We start from the raw sequence: 26,594 nt of genomic DNA, 5'->3' as shown, positions 1-26,594 counted from the left end.
CAGGCATCTCTCTCAGCCCTCTCCCAATTACTTATGGTGTGACTGTAAATATTCATTCACTACTTCTTAGGGGATGCTTTCTCTTACACTTCAAGCTCAGCAGCTCCTGCTGAAAGGCAATCAGCTGCCTTCTTGCCCTCCCCCAGTTTACCAACCATCATGTCAATTGATCTAGCAATGATTTTAACTTTAAAAGAGCTTTTTGACTGAGCATTCACATCGGCTGGCTTATACACAATGTATTCAGTCCTTATATCTTGCTCAGTTCAAACATATCTTCTCTCCCTGTATGGACTGCAGATTTCCAGAATGAATACTACACATTTAAAAAATGAAATAAATAACTAAAACAAAACCCCCAGAGTAAACAGTGGAAAACTTGATCTTTTTTCTTTCCAGGAAGAATGCCTTTAAAGCCTGCAAAAGATATAAGGCTGAGAGAACTAGCATCAACTCAGAGCCTCAGATGTTGAGATGTATCTTCAAATCTGTCTTACCTTTGGCTTTTGCCGAAACAATCAAAAAAGGATTTTAAGCAATACCAACTCCTTGTTAGCTGTTTTAGGAGCCATTCCTACTGAGAAGGAATAAGGAATGGCTTACCTTACTCAAAACACTCAGCAACCTTTAGATACAGCTAATTTTTAGCTATTGCCAATCTTGCCCATACTTAAATCAAGAAACAAAAGGCTCTATATAGCCAGTGTTCTCCCCAGAAACCCAATCCAGTTATCAAAACTGTCAGTATACTGTAAAAACATGTAATCTGGGTAAACATTTAAGAGTTGCTCTATTGCCATTTGGGTAAAAAAAAAAAACAACAACCCTATTCTGGAACAGCCTACTTTGTAACAGGAAGGCCTACTTCAAAAGCACTAGTCCTCAGAAGATGACTGCACCTTCCTTTAGCATCTAAAATGACTGGGAGAGTTATTGGATGGAGCAAAAGTATGTACTGTTTTTTGGCCACATGTAATCCCCACTTCCAAATTATGATCCTGTTTCTATTGCAGGTTAAGTGAACATACCTTCATGAGGTGTCATTCGTATTTGAGCTAAAATGAAATCATCACATTCTTAACATAATTTCAGTTTTTATGTTTTAGCATTTTCTGTGCATCCCAAAATGCCTAAAATGCTTCATAAAATTAATGCAGGCATATTCATGAAGAATTGGTTCTCTGCGGTTTATATTATATGACATTATCTTCCACAAGAACAGATGAACAATGGTACAAAAGGAAAAGGAAGGACAAGTGTATCGGTAATAGCATGGAGTTGCTCCATACAGAAAGACGTATTTGCTTCCCATGGATTCAATTAAAAAGAACAAAACAAGCAGACGTTAACCTTTTATCTTCTCTCTTCTTTTTCATAGGCAAAACAGAAAAAAAAATGAACTTAACAGAGGTTTAAATCAGGTAAAGGACAGGTATCCGTTACAGTAGTGTATCTATAAACATTCTCTGGTTAGAAATGGATTTTCACCCTCATGATAGCCTTTTTTGCAAAGGGAGGAAATAAAGAGGTTGCTGAAACTCAAGTCTTCCCCACAAAGTAATGAGGAAGATGCGGGTAGGGACCATGGTAAGAAACCAATGTGAAAATGCAGGCAGATGGGATATGATGCAAAGAAATGAAAATAAGAGGACGGCATTTGCTATGTGGCACTGTGGAGAGACTGACTTAACGATTGTGTCACTCTACCTTTCATTTCCCTCTAAGCACCCAGAGCAGCTAACCCTGACACCAGCAAGGGACTAATCCAGCAGGAACTGTGGAGAAGACTCACGTGTAGATGGGTGACTGACTGCCAGAATTTTTAACATTGCTTTCTCTAATCACACATCAATCTAAACTTGTCAAATACACGGTTATTTTCAAAGCATAGCACAATTCCGAGTTAAAAAAAAAATTTGTGGTGTGGTGATGGGTCATTCCAAAGTTTAATTGGAATTTCTGCCTGAAGTGGCATGGGACATTTATTTCATGATTCTCATTCATAATATAACCCGAAATACTGGCAGAAATAGCTGCAGCACCCTGCCATAAAGAATCACAGCAATATAGATATAAAGCAGGCCAAGGAAACAAATGGGAAGTCCATTTGGCCCCTGCCACATCACAGAAGACATTTGCTTAAGTATTTAAAAAATACAAACCCCCAAAAATACAAACCAAACCCCAAAACATTGTCTGGTTGAAATACATGGGACAGTTGTATGAAGCTTCAGGTGTTTAGAAAAAAGGGGGAAGCCCTTTTTAGGGGAATCCTTAAATGAAGGAAAGAAGAATCCTTAAACTTAAGCAAAGAAGTTTGAGGGGGTTGTTTTTTATTTTTAAGATTTAAAAAATTATCTTTTCATCTGTGTCCCTTCAAGTCCCATAAATAAGAACCTTTTGTATCCTGAATATATTTTTGACCCAACAAAGAAAACATACATGAAAATGATTTGCATCCCAGTTGCCTGTTCTGTCAGTCACATGCTTCATAAAAACTTCAAATAATTCTCGTCTTGTAACCATGCCTAATTTAATACGAAAGTCAGAATTTCAGCTCAAACCCTCAGGGGAACTCAGCTGGATTTACCGTTAAATCTTTGCCAGTGCTTTGGAAAGAGTCCGCATTGCAAAACACCCACCCAGTCCACTCTTAACTAAGCCAAGATGGCAATAAATTCAATAAACTGGAAAAAAAGTCACTTGCACTATATGCTAGTTTCCGGAATATGAAGGATATCCTTGTAAGGGCATCTTTAACTCGACATCCATCCCCTCCACATATCTTTTCATTCCCATCCCCCATCTCCTAACATCAAAAGCAAATGCAACATAATGAAGTAGCCAAATTCTCCTTACCTGTAACTTAAAGCAACTTTACTTCTATGTCCAGTTTTGGAGTGTTTTACAGGCCAACAGTGGGGCCATTCGTAATATTCCCACAGGAGAACAGAAGCCTCCCCAGTGGAAAATGCAGGTACTGGCCGGGGAGGGGAAACACAAAGAAAAAACCTTGGGCTTCAACTTTCCTTCTACGATTCCTTTCCTATGCCTACCTAGATCTCCTCAGCCAACACATGAGCAGCAATAAGCCTTAACAAAATCTCAGGGATACTATTTATGTTGATAACGCTTCATGGCATGGTCACTTCCCATTTGGCGAATTACTAATTTATAAAAATTGTAAATATAATTAGAATCACAATAATGAAAGTGATGCTATATTGATCCAACTTCTCTCACTTTCCAGTTTTTCCTCTGTGTAATTAATATTGAGCTATTTTGTTCTTTTTAAAGCCTGTAGGTGAGTAATCCAGAGTTCATGTTTCTGTGTCCGCAATCAGGTTTTCATAAACTTTAGCTCGCAATGTTATGGCCAAGTAAAACTCACATAACTGTCTTCAAAAGTAACTCTTTTCCATAGCAGATTTGTTGAGTCACAAGGGATTTTTATTCTGTCATGAAAAGACATTTTTACAACATTTTAATCATTTGGCTTATTCTAAGGTTTGAGGGTAATAAAACCATTCAGATGAAGATGACTCAGGAAGAGATAAGCTGAAAAACACTAGCTTTTACTGGTGGAAGGAATACTGTCAAACACTGGCTAGCATACGATTTGGAAACATCAAGGTGTCTTGCAAGACAAATATGGGTAAGATATTGAAAAGCTGGTGTCTAGCACAAAGAACAATTAACAATTCCCTTATTTGAAACCATCAGTCATTGCTCTGACATCAGCAACAACAAACAGGAACTCCCTGAACTCTACCAGTCACTAGATCTACCAATCTCAGTATGTTTTACAAATACTAACTTGGGCGGCAAGTAACAAAACACTTAGCTAAGTATATTTTTACATTACAAAGATGCAGAACTTGAAACCACTTACCCTCTCTACATAGCACAGCTCATTTGTGTGGTAGAAGAAAAGATAGTAAGTACCAGTAATTTTGCAGCCTATGCATGTTTAAGACAACGTCTCTGTAGAAGTTTCCCAGATTTTAATGCTGGAAATGGAACGAGGAGCAATGGTAGGGGTTACAGAAACATACTGATGCACTTAATTTCTCTTTAGTTTAAAAAGAGGGACACATCAACTAAAGCAGCAGCAGCGCCATGACCTAGGTGTAAAGATGCATTGGGACCTATAGCTCACTTCTCAGCTGAATGCTCAGATGGAAAATAAGCAGGATATAAGCTAAGAAGGAAACCAGAATTCCTGACTCCTAATTGCTCAGCCAGCTTTGTCACAGCAAATGTGATGTCATAGAGACAACACAATTATGGAGCAAGAAAGGGATCTTTTAGACATGACCGTCTCACTAGACTGCAATAAATCAAACCACTTACTGTGTTGGATCTAGACCCACAATGAGAAGAATGATGGATACATCAGGGAGCACTTTCTTCTATCCCCAAACAGTTCAAGTATGACAATCCAATCTAAATGGAAGTTTCTGAGTACTTTCTTTAAAAAAAAAACACAGGCACCCAAAATAAAGTAAAAAATTGCAAGCATATGGCACCATGGAAGAGTAAACAATATTGCTTTCAGGCCTAGCCAAGGGATTACTGTTACACGAGAAAATCAAGGTTGACTTTTAAAAATCTAAAAATAATTCTAAGAATGCTTCCTGTCTCAATGCTCTGGACAAGAGAAAACAAATGAAAAGATTTAGTGTCTACACGCCATCTAGGTCATTGGTATTACACAACCTCCCTTTTTAAAAACACTTCAAACAAATTCCTATACAAGACATTCACAGGCTTTAACTGATTAAAAACAAGTGCAAGGTACAAAATACACCACGGAAGTACACAATGGCTTGTTTTCAGAAAAAGTCCCTGTGTCCCTGACAAACCATAGGAAGATTTGATAGTCTGACCAGATACTTTTAATTAAATATAACTCTTTAAATATTTATTTACATGCCACTTTATACCAGAAGGCTAGATCACTATGCAGGATGTTCACACAGGATACTTAACTCTGTATTTCTGTCTTACACAGTTGCAAAACAACACACATCAGTAGGATAAGTATACCTCTGTAGTAAAGAATTACGTATGCAGTTGTTCTTTGTCATGGGTTCCAGCTTAGTAAGACAGGAGCAGACTTGTCTATCATACCTCTTCCTGTGCTGTGCAGACACAACACACAGGCACATTTCTGGCTTCTAAACTATCATGCCACAGACACCCTATCGTACCATGCCTGAAAGTTTTACAATCAAAACTATTTGCACTGAAAAAACATGATTTAGCAAGCTTTAATTATTCTACTCTCCCTTGTGTTAAAAGTTACAGGACTGCATACACTCATTTAGACAAAGACATTTTTATATGGTAAATAGCTGTCCATTAAATTATTATCCTTTAAATAAAGTCAAAGCCAACACTTACACTTGATACTTCTAATCAGAAACCACTAACCATAGCCTTAATTCATTACTAGAAAGCATGTTCTATTGCAATATAAACATTGATAAGACACATCCTCCTGTGCTCAAGTTCATCTTTTCAGTTACACTGCTATATTCATGGGGCCTTTCATAGTATTACTGGGGAAATGAAGTCACAGCACTAGCTTCAGTGCCCATCTCTGCTACAGGTTAAAACACTACCAACCTGTCCATACCTGGGCGCACAGAGCACTAACTGCTTTATGGAAAATTGCGTGGCTTAATTCTTTGGTATTTATAACACAGAGAGCCCTCAGGTGGTTTGTGTAAGGACAACAAACTTGAAGGCTTCAGTCCATTTCCCTGCCCTGCCCAGCTTTCTTAGATATCTTTGGACAAGCTACCTAGCACCTCCATGCCTTGGTTTACCATCTGTAAAATAAACATAAACATTCCAATTTCAATTCTGAAGGACAGAGAATTTTAAGAGAGATGTTACATGTTTTTGAGGTATCTCATGCAATGGTAATGAGGTCCTTACATAAAAAAAAAGCACTTTGCAATCGTTTAGTAGAAGACGCTTTGTAAACACAAAGTTGCATTAAAACTGTATCTTCATATTACTAGGTAGTACGTTCTGAGACGTCTAGAATCTGTCAGCTACTTTTATACAACTCAATCCTGCAACTTCAAGCTGCTGTAAAATTAGGAGCAATACAGAAAAGCATTTTGTTGTCATGTATGTTTCCTCTCCTGTGCTGATAAACAAGCATGGTAGTTTTTCAAAGAAAAGCAAATGTTTAATTCCTTGAAAAATATTACAGATGTATTATATAAAAATGTACAGACGTATAATATAAAAATATTACAAAATAAGAGAGTGTATTAGAACAAAAGTATGGTATATTAATTACTTAGACTGGAAGAAGTTTTAAAATGCCCTTCTGTTCACATATCCACATCTATAAAATCAGATATGCTGAAATCACTTTCCCTGGATTCCTACTCTCTTCAAGCAATCATTTCTCCTAAATATGAATGCCTGTGTTGCTTGTGCTCCACAGAAGATAAAATTCAAAATTTTTTACTTCCTTCTATCTCTTATTAAGAATTTGAAAATCTAAGAGGCTTACTCAGGATAACACCTGTTGTCAAAAACCAGGCCGTATTTATCAAGCCATAATTAAGGGAAATTTGGGTGATAAACTTAGAATTCCATTCTGCAGGTTTCTCACACTATAAACTGGCACATGCTCAGAAGGGCACCTACTTTTGCTTTAACAAGCAAAAGAGGGGAGGGAAAATTGCAGGAGGAAATTGAGCCTAAGACAAATGAATTCTACAATTATCCTCCCTCAAATATTATCCCCCCCAATGGTTTCATCTATACTGTAAGATTAAAAAAAAAAAAAAAAAAAAAAAAAAAAAAAAATCACACCACATCTCCCAGTAAAAAACACTCTGGGCAATTAGAAGTCAAATCTCCTCTTCAGTCAGAAAAGTGGTCACTTGGAAAGAAGATCTTGAGGATGAATGACTAAGGTCTGGTTCAGCAAAGTATTTAAATATATGAGTAGCTTCACTGAGTTAGTCAGAAGTACAGCCAAAACACAGAGAAATCTCTCGAATTTAAACAAAAACAAGACAACCATAGTTACTGCAGAACTGGCACCAAGCTGGTCATCTTTTCTTTGAAATAAACAGGATCTTGAGCATGGAAACATTGAATCCTCTCTAGCTTTAATTAATTTCCTTCTGCAATACGGATGAGAGAACATAAGCAAGACACTCATCACTCTTCCAAGCTAAGTCCTAAGCCCCTTTTTTCTCAGGTGTTTGTGTTAGGAGTCAAGAAGGAAACCAACTGTAAGGCAAATTCATTACGTGAGTGTTCACCACATTTGGGGCATGTGACCTGAACAGTACATAAGCTATAGTTCATAAAACCACAACATTAAATTCTATGAGAAGTAATGAAATGCAGTTTCTTAGGAACTTGTGTCTCATGACCAAACCATCTCAAAGGCTCAAAGTGTCAACAAAAATGTTTTCTGTGGTTGGGACAGTCATATCTTCCCTGTCATGCATCTGTTAGGATTCCCAGAAATGACAGAGCTCACACTTCTGCCTTGCCTTTATGTAGGCTTTCTCCACAGCATCTCGTACAGGAACATGGCAGATTTAGAGCACTAACACGTTTCATTGAAAATGCCCGATGGATGCCTAAATTAAAGGCAGGAAAGGGAGAAAGACACATACAGAACAACATAATTGCCTAAGCTTCTTTTCCATCAGCAATTTTTCTGGATAAAAATAAAAGCTTTTCTTGAAAAATTGTTGTTAACTAGAGCACAGTTATAGCACAGGAGGACAAAAAAATTCTTGTACCTTCTTTATTAAGCAAATTGTCACTGGCAATCATTTGTGAACCAAAACTATGGAAAATTTAAGTATCAGTACCCTGTGCTTCAAGAATGCTGTTCAGATATGGAGACTGCCTGGGTGGAGCTCAATGTAGGAAAAGAACTTAGCTTAATAGTACAAAGAGAAAAGGAAAATATTTTCTGTTCACTCATCCATAGTGAGACTGCAGTCCCAATAATATGACAGGTATTACACAGCTTCTGTCTTATATCTCATTAGATCAAAAATATTTTCTATATTTACATAGCACATATATAGATGTGTATTTATATAGCATAAATATCCATGCTAATGTTGAGATACTGTGGTCTAGTTTCAAATGTTGGTATAGGTTTCACAAAACCTGTAAGCGAAGCGTCTGAGGAGAGGAACTAGACAATTGTGAGCAGTCACTCAATTTGTGCCCACAAGGAAAGTAACACAAGAAAATATATGCCACACAGACCAAACGAGTACAGTACAATTTACATGCATTTTAGAATTCAATCCTGTCTGTTTAATTAAAGGAACAAAGAATGTATTTGCTTTTAACAGTGAGCTATCTTCCTGCTCGAAAAGAGCTTCTTGGGGGGCTGGAAGGGCAGGAGAGGATGACAGTACTATAAGTTGTACACATGACTACTTCTAGTACTATGGCCATCAAGAAGCAGATTGAGAACTACCAAAACCTTTTTAATTGGTTTTGTAAAAGGTCTAGCCTTCACCTTCTGTGCTTATATATTTCTTTAAATAATAATGTCCACACTTGTAGACTCCTATACATGTGCTTTTACTATACAGTATGTGAACATAATCTAAACCAAGAAAAGACACAGAATGAGGACAATAGCTGAGACTAGTCATCAAAAAAATTGTTAAACCTATTTCTGACAATGCATAATAAATGTAAGACTGAAATAAAACACATGTAAGACTGAAATAAAGCACATGTTTGAGCCAGCAGACCATTAAACCTCCTTTGGAGTCATTACAGTCAATCACAACCAGAACAACTTGGGGACATTTAAATCAAGTGGATTATTCAGCTGCCATGCACAAGTGTATATTCTCAACTAATAAAAAATCCATAGGAAATTCTGTAGAAGAAAACTTATGGAGTGTTTGAATACAGCATACCACTTTTTTCCAAATGTAGTAAGTCGCTTCAGTTGCAAATGCCCTGAAAGGGACAGCCTTCTTTCTGCTCCCAAAACTCACTACATAAGCGCTCAGAATTCACTGCATGAACACTGGTGGGGGCAGACATTCGAGAAGTTTTAAAAATTATCAAATGCTTTTAGTTTTTCTGTTATTTTGGAAAGAACAAAACTGTTCTCACATTTTCCATTTCCTGTTTCATTAAAGACAAAGGTATTTGTAAGCTAAAGTACAAAGGAGCACGTTTCAACCACCAGAAATAGGGCTTTATAACTAGAAACAACGACAGACTGAAAAGTTAGTGGCATTAGTAGATCCCAGTAATGTAATTCATCTTGTATCATATGATAACATGCACAAACATCGCCTCATTAAAATGCCTCCAATGAGACTGATTGCCAAATAGTGCTCCTTCACAGGGGTGTAACTAATTCTTCTTGCAAATCAAAAGGCAAAAACCTCTCCACTAAAACCACCTCCTTCTTTCCTGTACAAACCTTGCGTTTTACATTAAAGTGTCCTTAATCTTTCACTGCACAAAATGGCTGCTAGCTTGGACCGCTATAATTAACAGTGATGTAATTATCTGTAAACTTTAAACTATTTCAACACATGGCCATGCTGGCCTGACTTCTCCTAATGTAGAAATTGTCATCTCAGAGTCTGAAAGAGAGCGGGTGCATCATCGTATGTGTGGTGATAAGTTGCTTCATTGATCTAAAAATGTGGGCTGACTGTGGCCTAATACTAACATCACCATCTGACAACACAATAATAATATCTATCAACGCGAAATATGCTATGCAACAACATTTCCTTGCTAATAGAGATGGGTGCTATTAAAGAAACTAAGATCCTGACACAACACTACTGCAAATAAGATACAGCTGATACTGAGGTCAGAACTGGACCAATTTTTTAAAAATTATTATGGCCAAAACAAAAATTCCACCTTTTTTTTTTTTTTTTTTTTTACACATAGACATAGTATTTTCTTATTCTGTTAAATGCTTCTTAAGTGAACTTTGAAGCAGCACTACCCTAAAAAAATTATAGGTTTTTTTGAGCTGTACAATTACAGTTTCCAAACAATCCATAAAAACAGATATATTCATGGGGATGGAAAACTAAATGCTGAAAATGTTTAGTTTTAATGGCCTAAAATTATATTCATATGTATTCAGGGGAAAAGTTTTTTAAATGACAGGCTCTATTTCTTGGATAGCTTAACAACGTTTACTGCAATTCAGCTCTTGTACATGAGGTGGGTATAATATTTTCCATCTGAATCCCTGGTTGCCAAAGGAATTAAATGTTATCTGTAATCGGTGAAGGCCAGCAAATACATTTACAAGGTTCCTAGAAAGTTCTGTCAGATTACCAGAATTCGGAAAGGTAAGGTACAGCAAATGACTCCACCGAACACTCTCTGGAGAACATTTCAGGAATTCTTACCATGTTTCTTTTAGCTGTTAAGCACTACACAGTGCACAAGCTCAAGAGATGTATTTCAGATTTGATCCTTGCTTTGATTCCCATTTTGGTGGATTTAAGTAAAAACGTTCATTTAGAGAAACAAAAAATACATGGTAATTAAAGTTTTAAAGTAATTTTAATGCATTATATGTTAATATTCCTTTACCTGAATTAGCAGAACCATGTCATCCTGATTAACTTCCCTAGTTAAATAAAAGCTCTCTTTTACCATTTTGTATTTTCTTCTCCCTACCTATTTTTTGCTGAGACTTCAAAACATTTTCTGCTTTAAGTATAACACCACTACTCATTTTAATGAATTATAAGATTTGTTTCTTGTGTTTCAGTTACACTGGTGAATCTGTTGTTAAAGGACAAGAGAGTTATAGCATTTAGCATTAGTCATAACATATCACAACTGTTTGGGTTTTTTTAATTTTTTTTATTAGAAACTTAATAGCTATTTCAACAAAGCCATTTTTGCTCAGGTTATTAACAGAGCTTAAATACTGACAATTGTAAATCTCTGGAGTGAGAAGAATGATCAAAGCAACAACCAATAGGAAAAAATCAAAGACAATCACAACTGTAGTAAACTAGCAGACAAACTTTAAACACATGAAAACAGTTTTTCTGAGAAAGTAGCAGAAATTATTCTGGAAAAGTTGAATTATTCCTCAAAGTTTCAGTACAGAATCAAACTAAAACTGAAACAGACAAATGCAATTTTGAAAATTTGCACAAATCATCTTCCTTACCTAGTGTATATATATACACACATATTTCAATGCTCTCCTTAACTACTGTGTACCCTGGTATCTCATCCTGTGACACTTCTGCCACTGGAATACTTTCAAAGCAACTTTTATGTTTTAAAACTGAACTTCATGTAAAAGTGAATTAATCTCCTAATAAAAAGATATGTTTCCCCTCAAATTCCACAGTAGATACAGATCGCATGCTTACAATTCCACTAGTCTACTTGAAAGATCGTTTTCTTCTGCCTAACACTCAGCACTGTCATGGATAATGGAATCTTTTTTCAAGCAGGCACAGTCCAGTATAACAACAAAAATAATAATAACACTTAGCATTTCTATCACGCTCTTCATAATAAAACAACACTAATTTTAACCAACCAATTCTTTCCAAGTTCTGTTCTACCTTCTCTGATTTTCTCACACAAACAACATTCTGTATTGATACACATAGTGATTGCTAGATGTGCTGACCAGCTAAATGACAAGACGAAGAGACAGCGTAAGATTAAATGAGGAGTAAAGAATGTACGAGAATAGGAAGGATGACAAAAGCAGAAATGCAAGGGGTGAGTGGGTTTAAACTTCTGTATGTGCATGCACACATGTCATAAGAAGAGTATCTACAGGGTACTATAAACAGAATACAAGGTGAGCAAAAGATAACTCGTGAAACAGAAAATGCAACTGAAAGTAAACAGAAAGTAATGAACAGTACTGAAGGTGACCAAAGGAGACAAATGAGAACAGAGAAAGAAAAGAGGGGTGAAAAAGAAGCAGGAAAGGAAAGATTGTAATAAAAGCTGCTACGAAAAACCAAAATACTTCAGAGACAGAGCAGCAAAAAGGTTTGAAAGCGGAAAAAAGCTCAAAAAAAGGCAAAAAAAAAGTGAAGAAGAGCAAAAGAACAAGAACCCTTAGTTAATTGACTGGAAAGTCTTTCTCACCGATAGAATTGTTACGCTGCTGTAATCCATTGTGTGTGGGTCCACACTGGAGAGCAGCACCACACCTTTCTACACGAGCTTCCCCACTGGTTCATGTGCCCCTTGAGCGCAGGTACCGCTAGCAGTTTACACAGTTCTTATCCAGCACAGAATATCTTCAAATGTTCTTTGAATACATATATGTGTATGTAAAGTCAGCTCCTACAAACTTAACTGTTTAGAAGGCAACTTTTTTCAAGAAGCAATTCCCCGGCAGTTGTCAGCAACCTTTCCTCCACAATTCTGTTTCACTTATTCCATACAGTTATCTCTCTGTCCTAGATTTTGTACTTGGATGCAGAAGCAGTTGCTTTGATTTGGCGGTGTCTCAGTATAGCAAAGTCATCCATCTTGTATTAGAAATAGGACTTCCTATCACAAAGAAAAAAAATGATAGAGGAAAATCGGACAGCACAGGCACATGAAAGTTTAGAAGCTACATTTAATAAGTTAGTGCTTGTTTTGAAAGGATAAGCAAGATTAACGCAAAGCTCAGTCTTCTAGATGTAGCAAAATACGTAGTATCCTTATTTTAATTACCCTTGTGATATGAGCTGGTACCAACTCTCTGACTTCTCTGTTTACTTATTGCCCTGTCTCTCACCTCCCTCTTCTCACTCCATAGTTTCATTCCTACCTCTGCTAGTGTCTTCAAGGGTGCCTAACTTTTCCGTTACATGCTTTTTTCTTTCTTGTTCTCTTGTTTATCTTCGAAGAAGTACTTAAACTGCAGTATGATGCCATGTCTGCTACAAGCCAATATGGACACAGCTAACAATCAAGAATTCTAGTGGAAGAGAGGTTAGCACCATCCAGACTGACTGGGCACCACACTGACTGGTAAGTTCATGCTGGAAACCTAGCTGTAACCAACTCCAAAACCAAATAATACAATAAAGCTCTGCCAGCACCAGGGAGGTCCCTCATCCTTTTTCTCTTCTCTCATCTCTAACTGTATTGGAAAAGTCACCATTGCAATGACCAAACTTCTAAGGAACATGAAGAACCCCACCCTCAGTGCCTAGTCAACAATTTCACTACCAAATGTAAGGTTGTTGTTACGCCTTTTCCTTCCCATGGGGTTAAGTACCCTGCTGATGTAGTGCTGTGAACCTGCACTGACTCTCCAAGAATTATTAACACTTATGGATATTAAAAGACAATTGTGTATTCTGTATTCTTGCCTTCAATTTTAATTCACATTTCTGCTCACAGACCTTACTCAAGAATTACTGTTTAAAAGAAACCAGTAAGTATATGTTAGCTTTACACATTAGGTTTTGCATTTTTAACACAGTAAGCCTACATGCTGAAGTTCTCTCTCACAAACCTTGAAGCAGTAGGAGGAGAACAGCCCCCCCCCCCGAAATGTAATTTTATCAGTACAAAGGGGTTTTGCACTGAGGAAGCTCTCTCCTATAAAAAGAGATGAGGACGGGTGTAACAGCATAAGGTACCTTTAAGCCTACTGTTAAGATGTAGCAGATGTAACTTTGTACCATTTAAAAATTACTTCAAAATGTATGCAGACTGTAGCTTGTACTAGGGCTATTTGTACCGTCAATGCATTTTGCTCACAAACTCAGATGATCATAGATTTTTTAACTTAAATTGTTCATCTTAATATGAAATGATTGTAAATACAAATGCTACACATACATGCAAACGCACACTCACATACATAAACAGAAATAGAACTATTTGGTGCAACAGTTTATGCTATCTCTGTATAGATCATTGTCATTCTAAAGTACAACAACAGAGAACATCTTTCCTAAGTGATGTATTCCAGCTACAAAACAAAAGTAGTAGTGAATTAAAGGATGCTATTTGGTGGTTTTTTAACTCACCATGAAGCTGGTAAGTCACCCACACACAACAATGCACTTTGTAGACATTTATCATATACTGCAATGCCCATACTAAGGCAACACATCCCAGGAGTTGGCAGCCATGCTATCAGCAAGAATTTGGCTACAGAAACAGCAATGATTCATCATGCATTCTAGAAGCACTGTCGAAACAGCAAAACAACACACTGCTATTTTAATCCTTTAAAGGTACCGAGGGTTTAAAAAAATAATCATAAATTTGTTTGTAAAACCAAAGCAAGCAAAAAAACCATAGTTCTAATAATGCACTTAGAAATGCATCTTTATGCACATTTTTTTTCTTCTGAGGACAGAAAACGGATTACTTAGTGAAAGTGTCAGCTAATTACTTACCTCTCTACGTTGTGATTTAAATGGTCAACTCAACATTATAGAAGAAATGTTTCACAATAGCTAAATCAAAAATCGCCAGTTTAAAAATAGTTTAATTTAGGCTGTATTCAGTTTTTAAAATCCTCTGTAGTAATTTAAAAAATAACTATCCAGACATATTTTCATTAATTGAAAATTAATATTGCAAATAGATGATTTTCAAACTCACCCTCTGAATGAAAAGCCAACAGCACAGTCAGAACACTTGTTTCAACATACCTATCACATCTATTATCGTCCCGATATCCACCATGAAAACTGTTTCTCTGCTACCAGTATATGAAAATTTGCAAATAGTGGTGCAGGTCCTGTCAAAAGCTCTCAAGTGCTACTGATCTCCCTGATGAAAGCACTCTTCTCTTTCTTCCTCAGAACGTTCCAGTTAAACAAAATATAGGGAAATTTTGCCTCCCAAATTACAGACATCCAAAAAGATTATTAATTTCTTTCCACGGTAATTACATGGTGACACTGAAACTTTATCAGTAACACCCTTTTACTACCACCTCGTCGAGGAAGGTAAAGAACATCTCCGTAGAGTTTAAGAGGGCGCCATCGGAAAGCATTTTGGACGTGCTGCCCTTTGTCCCATTACACCAATGCACATCATGCACCCTTACCTTTTGGAAAACGACTTCATCCTGCTTTCTTTTCTTTTTGCCGCTTTTTCGGATCCTCTGGTTTGTCTGAATCCATTTTGCGACCTGGAGTTGAAAACCATAGTGCTTTTTTAGGAAGAAGATGCGACCTGAGTGCAGCTATTCAGCATTAGTAAGAAGCTATAAACGGACTCAAGACAATTCTTTCCATTGCTTCACTGGAAAGAGGAAAAGCACTTTTGCCATCTAGAATGACGTGGTCTTAGGTGATCTGGTTAGTTGCCTGTGCATAGTCAAAGCATGAGGTGGTGTTCTTCATCTTAAAGCTTTAAGTTTAAGGGTTTTTTGCACAAAGAACGTGTTTCACGCCAGACCAGGTTGCCAAATGGAAAGTTACCATTGCAGCGTGCAAAAATCCTGGGGAAAATCTCTGTGCTTTATCCCTTACACCTTCTGTTTCAAGTAAGAAATTTATTTCCAGCCACCCACTCGAATGTTGTTCCAGACTACCAACACCAAATTTAGATGGTGAGGTTGTTATTATTTAATAAAGTAATAACACTGGGTTTTTTCCCCCCATGCAAATATTTTTATTCCTAATACGAAAGCAATTATTTTTTTAAAGCAAAAGCGTGGCGGGGGTGGGGTAGGGAGGGGGTGTCAGGTGGAAAACGGGAGGAGCAGATTTGCAAGGGAAAGGCGCGGGGAGCAAGGTTAACAGCTGCGAAAGCTTTTCTCCTCACCTCGCCGCTCACTTGCTGGACGAGCTGACACTCCTTCCAAGTCTCACCCTCCTCCAGCAAAGGCTACAGGGGGGAGAAAGCGCACGTTGAGGCGGGCTCGCCCGCGGAGCATCCCCCATACGCTGCGCTCCGCTCCCCCGGGACGGGACGGGACGGGACGGGACGGGACGCGACGCGCTGCGGGAAGCCAGGTCCGCCCGCCCGCGCCACCCCCCGGCCCGGCCCCAGCGTCACCCGGAGCCGCGCCCGCCCCGTCCCGTCCCGTCCCATCCCGCCGTTCCCGGCCTCGGTGGCCGCACACCGCAGCCCTCGGTAGGAAATGAAACACCTCGGCGGGGTTCCCCGCCCCCGTGCTCCGGCCCCCGGAGCCCCGCGCAGAGGAGGAGCCTGCCTTAAAGACGTAAAGGCCGGCCGGCTCCGGGGCGGCCCCGCCGGGGGCTCCGCGCCTCCCCCGGCCCTGCCCGGCCGGAGCGCCGCGCCTGAAATACCGCCAGCGGAGCCTCTCCTGGCAGTCCCGCGGCGGGCACAGGCTGCAGGAGCGGCGCGGCTTTCCGCGCCCCGGAGGAGCGGAGCCCGGCCCGGCCCGGCCCAGCCGCGGCGGACCCGCCGGCGGTGCTGGCGCCGAGCCGCGCTCCCTCCGACCCGCTGGCCTCTGCATGCGCGCTCGCCACGGCCTTACAGTGTGATTTTGAGAGACACGGTGTCCCGTTAAGTCCCGCGCTATGAAAGACGCCTTCCGATTAACCTTCCTATACAGACCCTCTGTCACGGGTCTTTACAGACAGAGGAATGTGCTAACGAGCCTAGTTCAAGAGAGAAAGTATCACCATTAAGTGCTTCAAGATTTACCCCAAACTTCTTTGATATCTAAAGAATCCAACTGCTAAATTACCTTGGAGGGTCTGAAATGCATCTTAAAAGCAAGAACCAAAGCAGCTTTTTGTTCGTATTACAGCCCAGCAAGCCCTTTACTGAGGCCTCAGTGAAATGCTTTATTCAACAGGAGACTGCAAGCAGGGGATTAAATTTAGGCGTGGGACTTAACAGATGTTTCTGCGCCCTTTGATGAGGATATTCAAACTCCACCGTGACGGCAGAGACCCAACTGATGTCACCCATGCAAAATCTGAATACTAGAAATATTAAGTTAGGATTTTATTAAGTGCGTTGTGTTTAGCATTTAAAATGAGAGACAATAAAGGACAGACTGCATCACACTTGGTATCGTTAAAAGGATGCTAGTAAGGTATTGTTAGTATTTTAAAAATAATGTATAGTCTGTGCTATATATGACAATTCCCTGAAAGCTTCAAAAGAAAATCTGTGCTCCTGTAAAAGAATTAAGGCTCATTAAAGCATGGTTTGAGCAAACCCTCCCATATATAGAATTACATGGACTTTGCAAACAGATTTAAGTAAATAAAGTTAGATCCAATTAATGCATACTAAACTTTGACAGTATCCCTTTAACTTTATCACTTAAAAAAAGAAAAAACCTCTCTCTTACCCTTTTTGTTTTACTGCCACAACATCCTTCTTTCAAGATCAAAAGCTTTAGATCAAAGCCAAGATCAAACTCAATGCTTTAAATAGAAGCAACTTCACTATGAAGCATTACACAAAGAAGAACTTTTTAATAGAGATATCGCAGTTGAAAATCTTACTATATATTTTTATTTCACACTCACAACAGGTCTACTTAAAACCTGTATCAACAACGTATTTTTATTTTGTAAAGCCACAACAGATTTTCTACTAAATGGTAATTCTGAAAGCTCCTATAAATTGACTCTTGAACTGTGTGCATTTGAACGAAGAAAGAAGAACAGAGCGTAGTTCAAAGAGAACAAAAAAATTACCTTAATGGCAAACACAAATTAATGTGACTACCTAAACAATATTCCCTTGGATCAGTTAACAGATTAGATCGTGCATTCGCACAGAAGAAGTTATGGGAAAGACTGGGTCATAGAAACAATGAAACAGATTTATACTTTAAATCCTTTAAAGAATTGCACTTCCCCTCCTGTCAAACGTTTGGAGAAAACTACGGAAAAAGAGTTAAATGAGACATTGATTTTCAGACCTGCAGACCCTGAGGCTGATTTGGGATGAAAATCCCTGAACACACAAACACACTGTATGTTAAAACTCAGAGGTAGCTCCTGTTTTCCTGTTAGTAGCTGCACAGCACTGAAGGAAACTCAACAGAAATTGTTACCGACTTTTTATAATGGTAATGTACCTTGTGGAGCCAACACCTGGGGTTCCCTGGTGCTGGCTGCTGTGCACATCATAACTTGAACACTCGTCTACTGTAAGACGATTGCACTGCAGCATGAGATAAGACCCAACATGCCCATATAGCCATCCTGCAGAGGAAAGAAAGCAGCGAAAGAAAGAGGGTGGGCCTAACAGGCTGTGGTCACAGCACACCGGCTGTGCAGTCAACTGTTCACTCTACTTATTGATCCTTCAATAAGATTTAGCTCACAACCGGACTAGGAAATTTTGCTGAGAAAATTGGGAGCAGGAGAGAGAACAGGGAAGAGAGAGAGGGGGAAGAGGAAAGGAGGAGGGGAGGAGGGGAAGGGAGGGGAGGAGGGGAAGGGAGGGAGGGAGGGAGGGGAGAAAAGATGTTTTTAAGAACATTTGGTCTCCTACTGTATTACTCCATACTCCCAAAGGAAGGAGCGAGCTTACACTACATAAGAGGGTGCTGGCACACCCAACTTAAAGGGAGAATGACTGCATCACCCTCTATCAAGAGTCCTGTTTGCTGTCCATGTGATGCTGACTGTCATGCTTGAATCCCCTCACAACAGAAATTAAGAGATTAGTCCATCCTCCAAGTCCTTCTTTACTTGGGAAGACTTTCTTTCAGAGACTGCTAATGGAGCTGTCCTGTGTTAACACGTAGATTGTGAACAAGCATTTATACATGTCAAAGCATGCTAGGATCCTTCATTCTTGCAGCAGCAGGATTAAATATAACTGAATTTTGAAATAGGGGGGAGGAGGTAGCACTTTCTACCAATCGGGTGAAGACAGGCCAAATATCCTGGTAAATAACTTAGGCAATGATTTACACCAGCTATTCTTCAAGTCAGACCAGATCCCAAGCGTACAATGAACTTTCAGGATTGTACATAGCCTAGAAAACAATAGGATATTTGCGCAATGGACAACTGTTTCATTTTAAATTGAAACGGAAACTGGTTTTAAATTGTTCAGGCTATGATGGCTACTAATGATATTTCGTAACTCAATGAAAAATTATAATCATGCACTTTTCCTTTGCACAAGTTGTCTGTAACTTCAGCTGGTCTGTGCTACTCTAATGCTAAAACATTCAGTATTGATAAACTAAGAAGATTGTTTTATCTAAGGTGAACATTGAATCAGCCCCGTTTTGTTGGCTTTCCAGCAGTCCTCCAATACTTGAAGGCAAAAAGAAAAAATTGAAAACGGAGGAATAAAAATATTTACTGTAAATGAATTTCAGAAGAGCTTCTGCAAAGCAGAGGAAGTTGATAACTAATGCAGTCGAGTCATTTCCCAGCCTCTCATTCTAGAGATTTTATTTTCCTCTCAATTACTGAATTTTACACCATGTGTACACACCCACATTTATATATTCAGATCTATGTGGACACCAGCAAGCACATAGAAAAGTCTAAAGATTTTACCATCGTGTCATGTTTTCTCCTAGAAGATGTAGCTAACTTCACCAGTCTACAAATTGCAATTTTGTACCTTTCTACGCCTTCCCATGTAACATAAAACAAAAAATGGACTCCCCCCTAGTTCCGTTCTATGGTACTAGAATGATACTGTCTACTTTTTAAGGCTGATGCCATCACCTCTGTGATATCTGTAAAGGATAATTTAAAGGAACTATGATAAAATGCAAGATACATAACTGTTTTCCTACCAGACAGAAGACTTATACGAAAAAACGAACACTATCTTAAGTTGGAAAATTAACTTACTTGGAAACTGAGAATACGATGTGCCCCCAGAACAGTCTGTGTGACCTGAAAACTGCTTCAGCAGAAGATACCTGGCTTCCAATCTTTTGTAAAAAGATTCAGAAAACGAAAATACAGAAAAGTATTTTATCCAGTAGCTCACAAGGTGATTACTAATGGCTCGAAACATTTGACTGTATTCCCCAAGGGTAACAATTGCAAGGATTTTAAAACACTGCTATTATCAGAATTTTGCAGAGAGCCTAGGGAGGCAATGGGCTACAACTGGAAATGACAAGATGGCTGGTGCATCCGCATTGCAAGAAGCAGTGTATCAGCAGCAGATCAAAATTACTGAAAAAGAAATCCAGCCCAGAATGTGCTCTGTAAGAACAGCAAGTCCTCCAACTGATTTTGTGCAGTGTTCATGGGGACAGCTTTATTCACTGAAACGGAAAATCAAGTTGTTCTGACATTATCTGTATTTTAGGAAAGATGGTCATTTATATTGCTACCATAAATCCAAATGTTCTAATTCCTCCAAGAGTCTCGTCTCGTGGTGGTGTAAACACACTCTTTTCAGATCAGCATGCTGTGTCTGATATTCTTCAGTGTAACACCCCTACAGAGACATTATGTTCAAGTCAAACTTGGCCTTCCTGAAAATATCTCTACCTCTAAGAGACAAAAGCCTGTTGAAACAATAATTTTGAGAATGTACTTTCAGTACACTGCAACATGACTTTCAAATACTGTGGCAGGAATATTTTTTTCAAAGGGGTAATGCAAATACATCCTTCATATCCACATTAGCAACCCTGCCTTGTGGATAAAGTTCCAGGGTAAAGATGAATCACTGTACCCACCTATTTAGTTCAAGATGAGATTCCTAATCTGATAAAGTATCTCTGACCACATGACCACAGGATCTCTAAATAATATGCTTATTACTTATTACTAAATAATAGCATGTAACATATAATGATATTTAATTTATGTATCATATTGCATTATATTATCTATAACCATATTTTTAGCATATGCTAAAATGCTCTTTTTTTTTCCTCTCCTGATTTCACTAGGTGCTCTCACTACTATACAGGTGCCTCTCTGGAACAAATGGAAAAGTAGATTATTGGTTTTATATTTAGGCCTTTCTGCTTGAGAAGTATTCCCATGTGCTGCAAACTTTCAACACAGTCCAGACTGCAAATTACAGCACCTTCCTCTACAAGGAGCAAGATAATATTTAAGAGATCACAGAATCATAGAATCATAGAATCATTTAGGTTGGAAAAGACCTTTAAGGTCATTGAGTCCAACCGTAAACCTAACACTGCCAAGTCCACCACTATACCATGTCCCTACGCACCACATCTACACATCTTTTAAATATCTCCCAGGGATGGTGACTCGACCACTCCCCCGGGCAGCCTGTTCCAATGCTTGACAACACTTTTGGTGAATATAAAGATGTAACACTTTTTAATACAATCATGTATGGAAATAAGACCTCAGATTTCAGGTTGGCCCTGCACTCTGTCAATTTAAAAGTAATTTGAATCCAGGCATTTTGAACCCAGAGGACAAAGGCTAGGGCTCACATTCTTTGACATAAGAGAATCCTCTATAAAATTCACTTTGGCTCCATCCAAAACCAAGATCTTGGTAGGTAGTGGATAGTTGCTGGCTGGCCAAACTACATAGGACTTTGAAAGCCCTTTGTTGTGTTTTGTTTTGTTTTGTTTTTAAATTACAGAGAAAAACAAAGAAAAACATTTCTGAACATGGATACTGGACAGTCCTTCACCGCTGATGTGACAAGCAGTGTTTTTCTTCCTTTTCCAGTACAAAGAGACTCAAAGAAAATTAGGCAGACTATTTCCTAAAGAAATAAAATCTATCTTTCAGAGGTACTGACCTCTGAGTCTTACTGATCCCTTGAAGCAATCAAAAATCCTTATAACAGCTCTAGTAAAGAAACATATTCAAGGCAAAAGTCCATTAGCCCTCTAGCCATGAAATACTATTAGCCCATATGCTAAGCATAATAACCGTAAGCTGAACCATGACCTTTACTGCTCATTTTTGTATTGACCAATAGCTTTGTCAGCCAATAGACTTTTCAAACCTATCTTTCTCCAGATATCTTCATTTCAGCATTTAAATTTCACTGTGGGCTGAGAAGGGAGTAGACAGAATAGTTAAAGCATTCTGGAAAAACATCCATTTCTTATGGAGATGGAATGAGTTTTAGAAGAATCACTTATTTCGTCCATGATTAAACAGAAGGTGATCATCATCTACATCTTCAGTCTGACTATGCAGTGCTGCTAAATGAAAAGAGGATGACTGAAGGTAATATAAACTGGGAAAGATCTTGACATTGCTTATATCAACTTTTGTGGAAGACAGCGAATTGATGGAGATGGAACGAAGACCATTACACAAATTTTGTTACCATCTGCTCTCAGAAGTACTTCAGTACTCAGTGTTTTTGCAGAATGTCCGAAAAAAGCACTGGGCTCAAAAGCAAGAGCTTCCATCCCCAACTCTGGCCAGCTGGGAACACAACAGCAGGATCTGAATCCCCAGAATCACTTTCAGTTTCTGACTGGACCACTGCAGGTCAGTTTTTTGGGTCAGCATTACAGAGGGCTACATGGACTTCAGATACATGGTATGTGTTTATACAGATGCATGAAATACATCTTCCCCACATACTTATTCCTTCCAATCACAAAGATGTCTTTCTAAAAGCCTAGAAAACAGGGAAATTTTCCAGGAAGTAAAATGTGTGTTTCTTTTAAGACCCCTAGACCACTGGGGAGGGAAGGTGGCAACTTGTTCCTGTCACATAAAATTTTTAACTCAGCTTCATGCCCAACTCTCTATCCTCCTGCACTAAAAAGATCTCAAGTATTCTCTCCTAAAGTAGCATTTAACTTCTCATATCCCGTGTCCAATGCACTAAAACTACTTATAAGGGACTCCAAACTGGAGAAATTTCAGCCATTTCAAAGGCTACTCTTTCCTAATTAATATAGAAAAACTGTTTTCTTTCAAGATAGCACAAGAAGTATTTTAAACCTCTATGGATTTTTTCCATTGGGTAAAGAAAAAAATGGGCAGGCTAAAAATTAATTGGTTGCTAACTTCTGTGCTTTTCTTAGGATGTTTTTACAAGCAATGGATTAAAATCAATGTTTATTGCTGTGCAAACCCAGCTGTGTCCTTATTAGGCAAGTCTCAGTTCAACGTTTCTGTGTAAAAAGAGGACCTGTCCTCCCTCTCTTTGCTATGTTTCCACCCCCTGCACATGTAGGTGGGAGAGTGGGAGCTTGGGAATGTGAACTTGATCCAGCATTGATCAGCCAGGCAGCAAACTGTTATTGTTCTGTAGATACCAAACATAACTCCTTTCTAGTAGGGATAAGCTCAGTCATTCTGCACATAACACAGCTTTTGTGTTCAGCAATGCAATTAATAGGAAAAGGGAACCAGAACGACTGCTTGAGAATCTCTTTTAAGTGTAATAAATAAAGAGATTCTAATGAACATGTAGAATCCAGTCCACAATTATTTCAGAAATTGAACATTTGTTTCAAATGCACTTCAACTTCTTGAACAAGCTATTACTCATGCAGATTTACTATACTACTACTACTGTATGTCTGAGCTGGACACATACAATACTGAAAGGTAGCCTGAAGAAAAACAGACATTTGCGAAAATCTGGCTTTTCACTGGAGAGGCAAGCCAATGTTTTAGCAGGTCATTAAACTAAATCCAGTGAAGTATCCTCCTCAGCCTTAATGCAGACTCACAGTCCTAGCTGAGAATCTCAAAAACATTTTTTTCTTAATTATTCAATTAATGGCTAATGTAATACTCCTAAAACTCTGTTTTAAACCTCACTTGTAGAAATTAGAACAACAAAGGCACTGAAATGTTAGGGCCAATACTTCCAAATCTAGCATTTAAAAATGAACATCTACATTCAACCTAGACACCAAGTTACTCAGCACTATGTGGCTGTCTAAACTGACTCAGCATTTTTTCCAATTTTAGAATGTTATCACACAATAATTTGTAACAATGCTATTCTGATCTTGACTGTCTGTGTTTTTCTCCTAAAATCAGCAATCACATGCAATACAGAAGAAACTTACCCCAAACCCTCCAAAACTGTAACAATACTAAGTCATGCCTGAACTTGAAGACCTCTGAAATAAATTTGGGTCCTTACTGACATTTAATGATATATCATTTTATATAAGTGATTTTCTTGAATTTTTGAACTATTCAACAAACAAAAACATAGCACTATTGTGTCTCGTTTAGCAGTATCTTAAGTACAACTTATTGGAACAGTTAAATAAATTACAAGGCTGTTTTATGCCAATAACCTTTAGATCAACACAGGACCTATTTAAATAATAACAGACAATACAACTTATTTGATAGTTTGCCCCAAACAAAATATCAAATTCTCTGTATACTTTGGTCTATCTAGAAAGACTTTCAGATGGATAGTCTTTATCTAAAACCTCTTTCAAAGAGTTAACAACACAGAAAGTCTGTCTGTGCAATCTGTCTTTTTTTCTGTTCATGATTCGTCCGGCATTTATGCACGCTACAGTACTATACACGTTGCTTGATTACATTTTTATATTTTCCAAAATCCCATCTTCTCTTCTAAGAAAATGGGATGCAATGTTGACAGTACAAGTGCTAATTTTGGAAAAAAACCAGCACTAATGATTCCTATTCAAAACCTTTGTTCTTATTGTACTTGTTATCATTAGAGAATCCACTAATCAATTGATATTGTTGACCTATGCTCATTTAAATTTTTAAGGACTTTAGAAAGATCTTTTCATCTTCCAGTCTGCAAGCTTGCTAATATCAAAACAATACCATTTTTCTTGAGGGGAAGTGCCTATTCTTCAAAGTATGCTTTCCACGTACAACAATAAGTACTTATCTTAAAGTAGCAGTTACTCATCCTTCAGATTATTTCTCAAATATCAACTCATTACAATTAAACTATCAATCAGTTATATTCTCTGCATTGATGTTAAAATACACACAAAAGTCTCCATGTTCAGATAAAAAAAAATGAAAGGGTAAGTAGCAAACTTGAGTATTTAAGCAGCAGCATGTTATTCTTGTGACTAATACTTAATAACCAACTTTGAAATTAATCTAACAGTCACTGTTGAACTTTATTAAATAAGTAAGAAAATTATACCTCTTCATAGCCCCTTCCCAATGTTTTCCCCAAATCACAAGCTTGAATGAGATTTTCCTACTTAACAGGTCATTCTCACTGCCAGTGCCTACAGATTTAACGTATCTCAACAAACAATACGGATTTCAGTTGTTTACTGTCTCAGTGTTGCCGTCCACCAATATGCAGTTATTATGTACATCCAGACAGAAAAACTACAAGATAAGGCATGAGTAGCAATGACAAGAAATATCAAGTGTTAACAAACCAAAGCCTTAAGTTACACTCTGATCTAATAAGAGTGATTCTTCTGCTGAAAAATTTTCTACTACCCTCTGTAAAACTTGGGTGACCAACTGCTAAAGATAATTCAGAAGTTTAGTAAGAGAATTCTTTTAAAAAATATTTGAATGTGGTTAGTTTGTTAGTAATTGACCATAACTGCCACCCTGGGATGCATTCTCTTCTAGAGCAACCTTCATCTGTATTTTTGTCTTAGTAAAAGGAAACAGGAAATCTATAAAGCTTGTAACTGGGGCAAAAGCCAGGAACCTTCTTAACAACAAACTGTTTTATCAGAAATCATATTGAGTACTTGACCTCCTGCTGTAACATCCTCCTAAAATTTATGAAACCACAGAAATATGTTACTTGCATTGTTTTAGAAGACTTACAAATTATATTTCAGATCCAATTTTTCAATAGATTTGCTATGAGTTTCCTTTCCAATGCATTTCTTCATGTAGGACAACCCAAGAGCCAGTCATATACAAACGAAACCAGAAATGCTATAAATAAATGAGTATTCACCACTGGAAGATTTCATTTGACTGTGTACTTCCAGAAATGTAGATGATTTACAAATAACATTAGTAGATGTAGCTTAAACTACTGCTTTACCACAATAACAAGAAGCAGTGCAGAGAGGAAAAAATATAATTTTTTTTTAAATGGCAAAATGCTTCTTATTGTAACAGGAGGCTGTATTCCAGTGTTCATTCAGAAGTAGAAAGCACGGAGTAGTATTCTCGCAATACACACGATAACTGTACATACCCTGAAATACCTGTTGGCAGTACCTACTTTAATCAGGAAGTACTGTTTAAGTAACAGTGGATAAGAATTAAGCTTTAACAGGAGGATAAAGTAGCAAAAGGGACTAGGAGAAGGATACAGCAGTGCTATCACCTCTTGCCATTTTTTCATAATTTTGAGGGGATGTTCGGTGTGTTTATCCTAGTGCCTGCAGCTATGTGATCACATAAGACTTGTACATTACTCTGAAGGATCTGTTGGAAACTAAAAATCATGAAGGAGCAGGCCAACTACTCTCCCCCCCCGCCCCTTTTAACTCAAGAATGAATCTGGTGAAGATCGTTTTCATCAGACAAGGTATCAAATGAAATACATACCCAACGAACACTCAACATAGCAAGTTTACCAGTAAATAATAATACGTTATGAAACAATGCAGTTTCAGAGGCAAAAGAAAAGGTGTTGAAATGAGTTAAAAAAATACACGTAGGAGTTTATGAGATGCAGAAACTACCTGATGTTTATTGGTCTACTCCTCAGTTAAACACTGTACAATGCAGTTC

General features: G+C 38.1%; 1 protein-coding gene across 12 annotated transcripts in view; it reads right to left on the bottom strand.

Annotated features, from left to right (window-relative positions):
• Positions 1 to 26,594, bottom strand: part of AOPEP (aminopeptidase O (putative)) — a 208,725-nt gene that overhangs the window by 64,630 nt on the left and 117,501 nt on the right. For 11 of the 12 annotated variants that reach the window (XM_075526833.1, XM_075526844.1, XM_075526840.1 and 8 more), the window contains 2 exons: positions 15,793 to 15,855; positions 15,071 to 15,154 (listed from right to left, as the gene is read on the bottom strand). In XM_075526833.1, coding sequence (XP_075382948.1) covers positions 15,071 to 15,154; positions 15,793 to 15,855 — 147 coding nt within the window. Of the gene's footprint in view, positions 1 to 10,771; positions 12,559 to 15,070; positions 15,155 to 15,792; positions 15,856 to 26,594 lie in introns of those variants that run through there. The other variant, XM_075526841.1, reaches the window with a different exon arrangement.

The sequence above is a fragment of the Mycteria americana genome, chromosome Z (genome assembly GCF_035582795.1).
Source record: "Mycteria americana isolate JAX WOST 10 ecotype Jacksonville Zoo and Gardens chromosome Z, USCA_MyAme_1.0, whole genome shotgun sequence".
Lineage (NCBI taxonomy): Eukaryota > Metazoa > Chordata > Aves > Ciconiiformes > Ciconiidae > Mycteria > Mycteria americana.
Note: the sequence above shows the minus strand (reverse complement) of the source record. Positions and strands in the feature narration are given on the sequence as shown.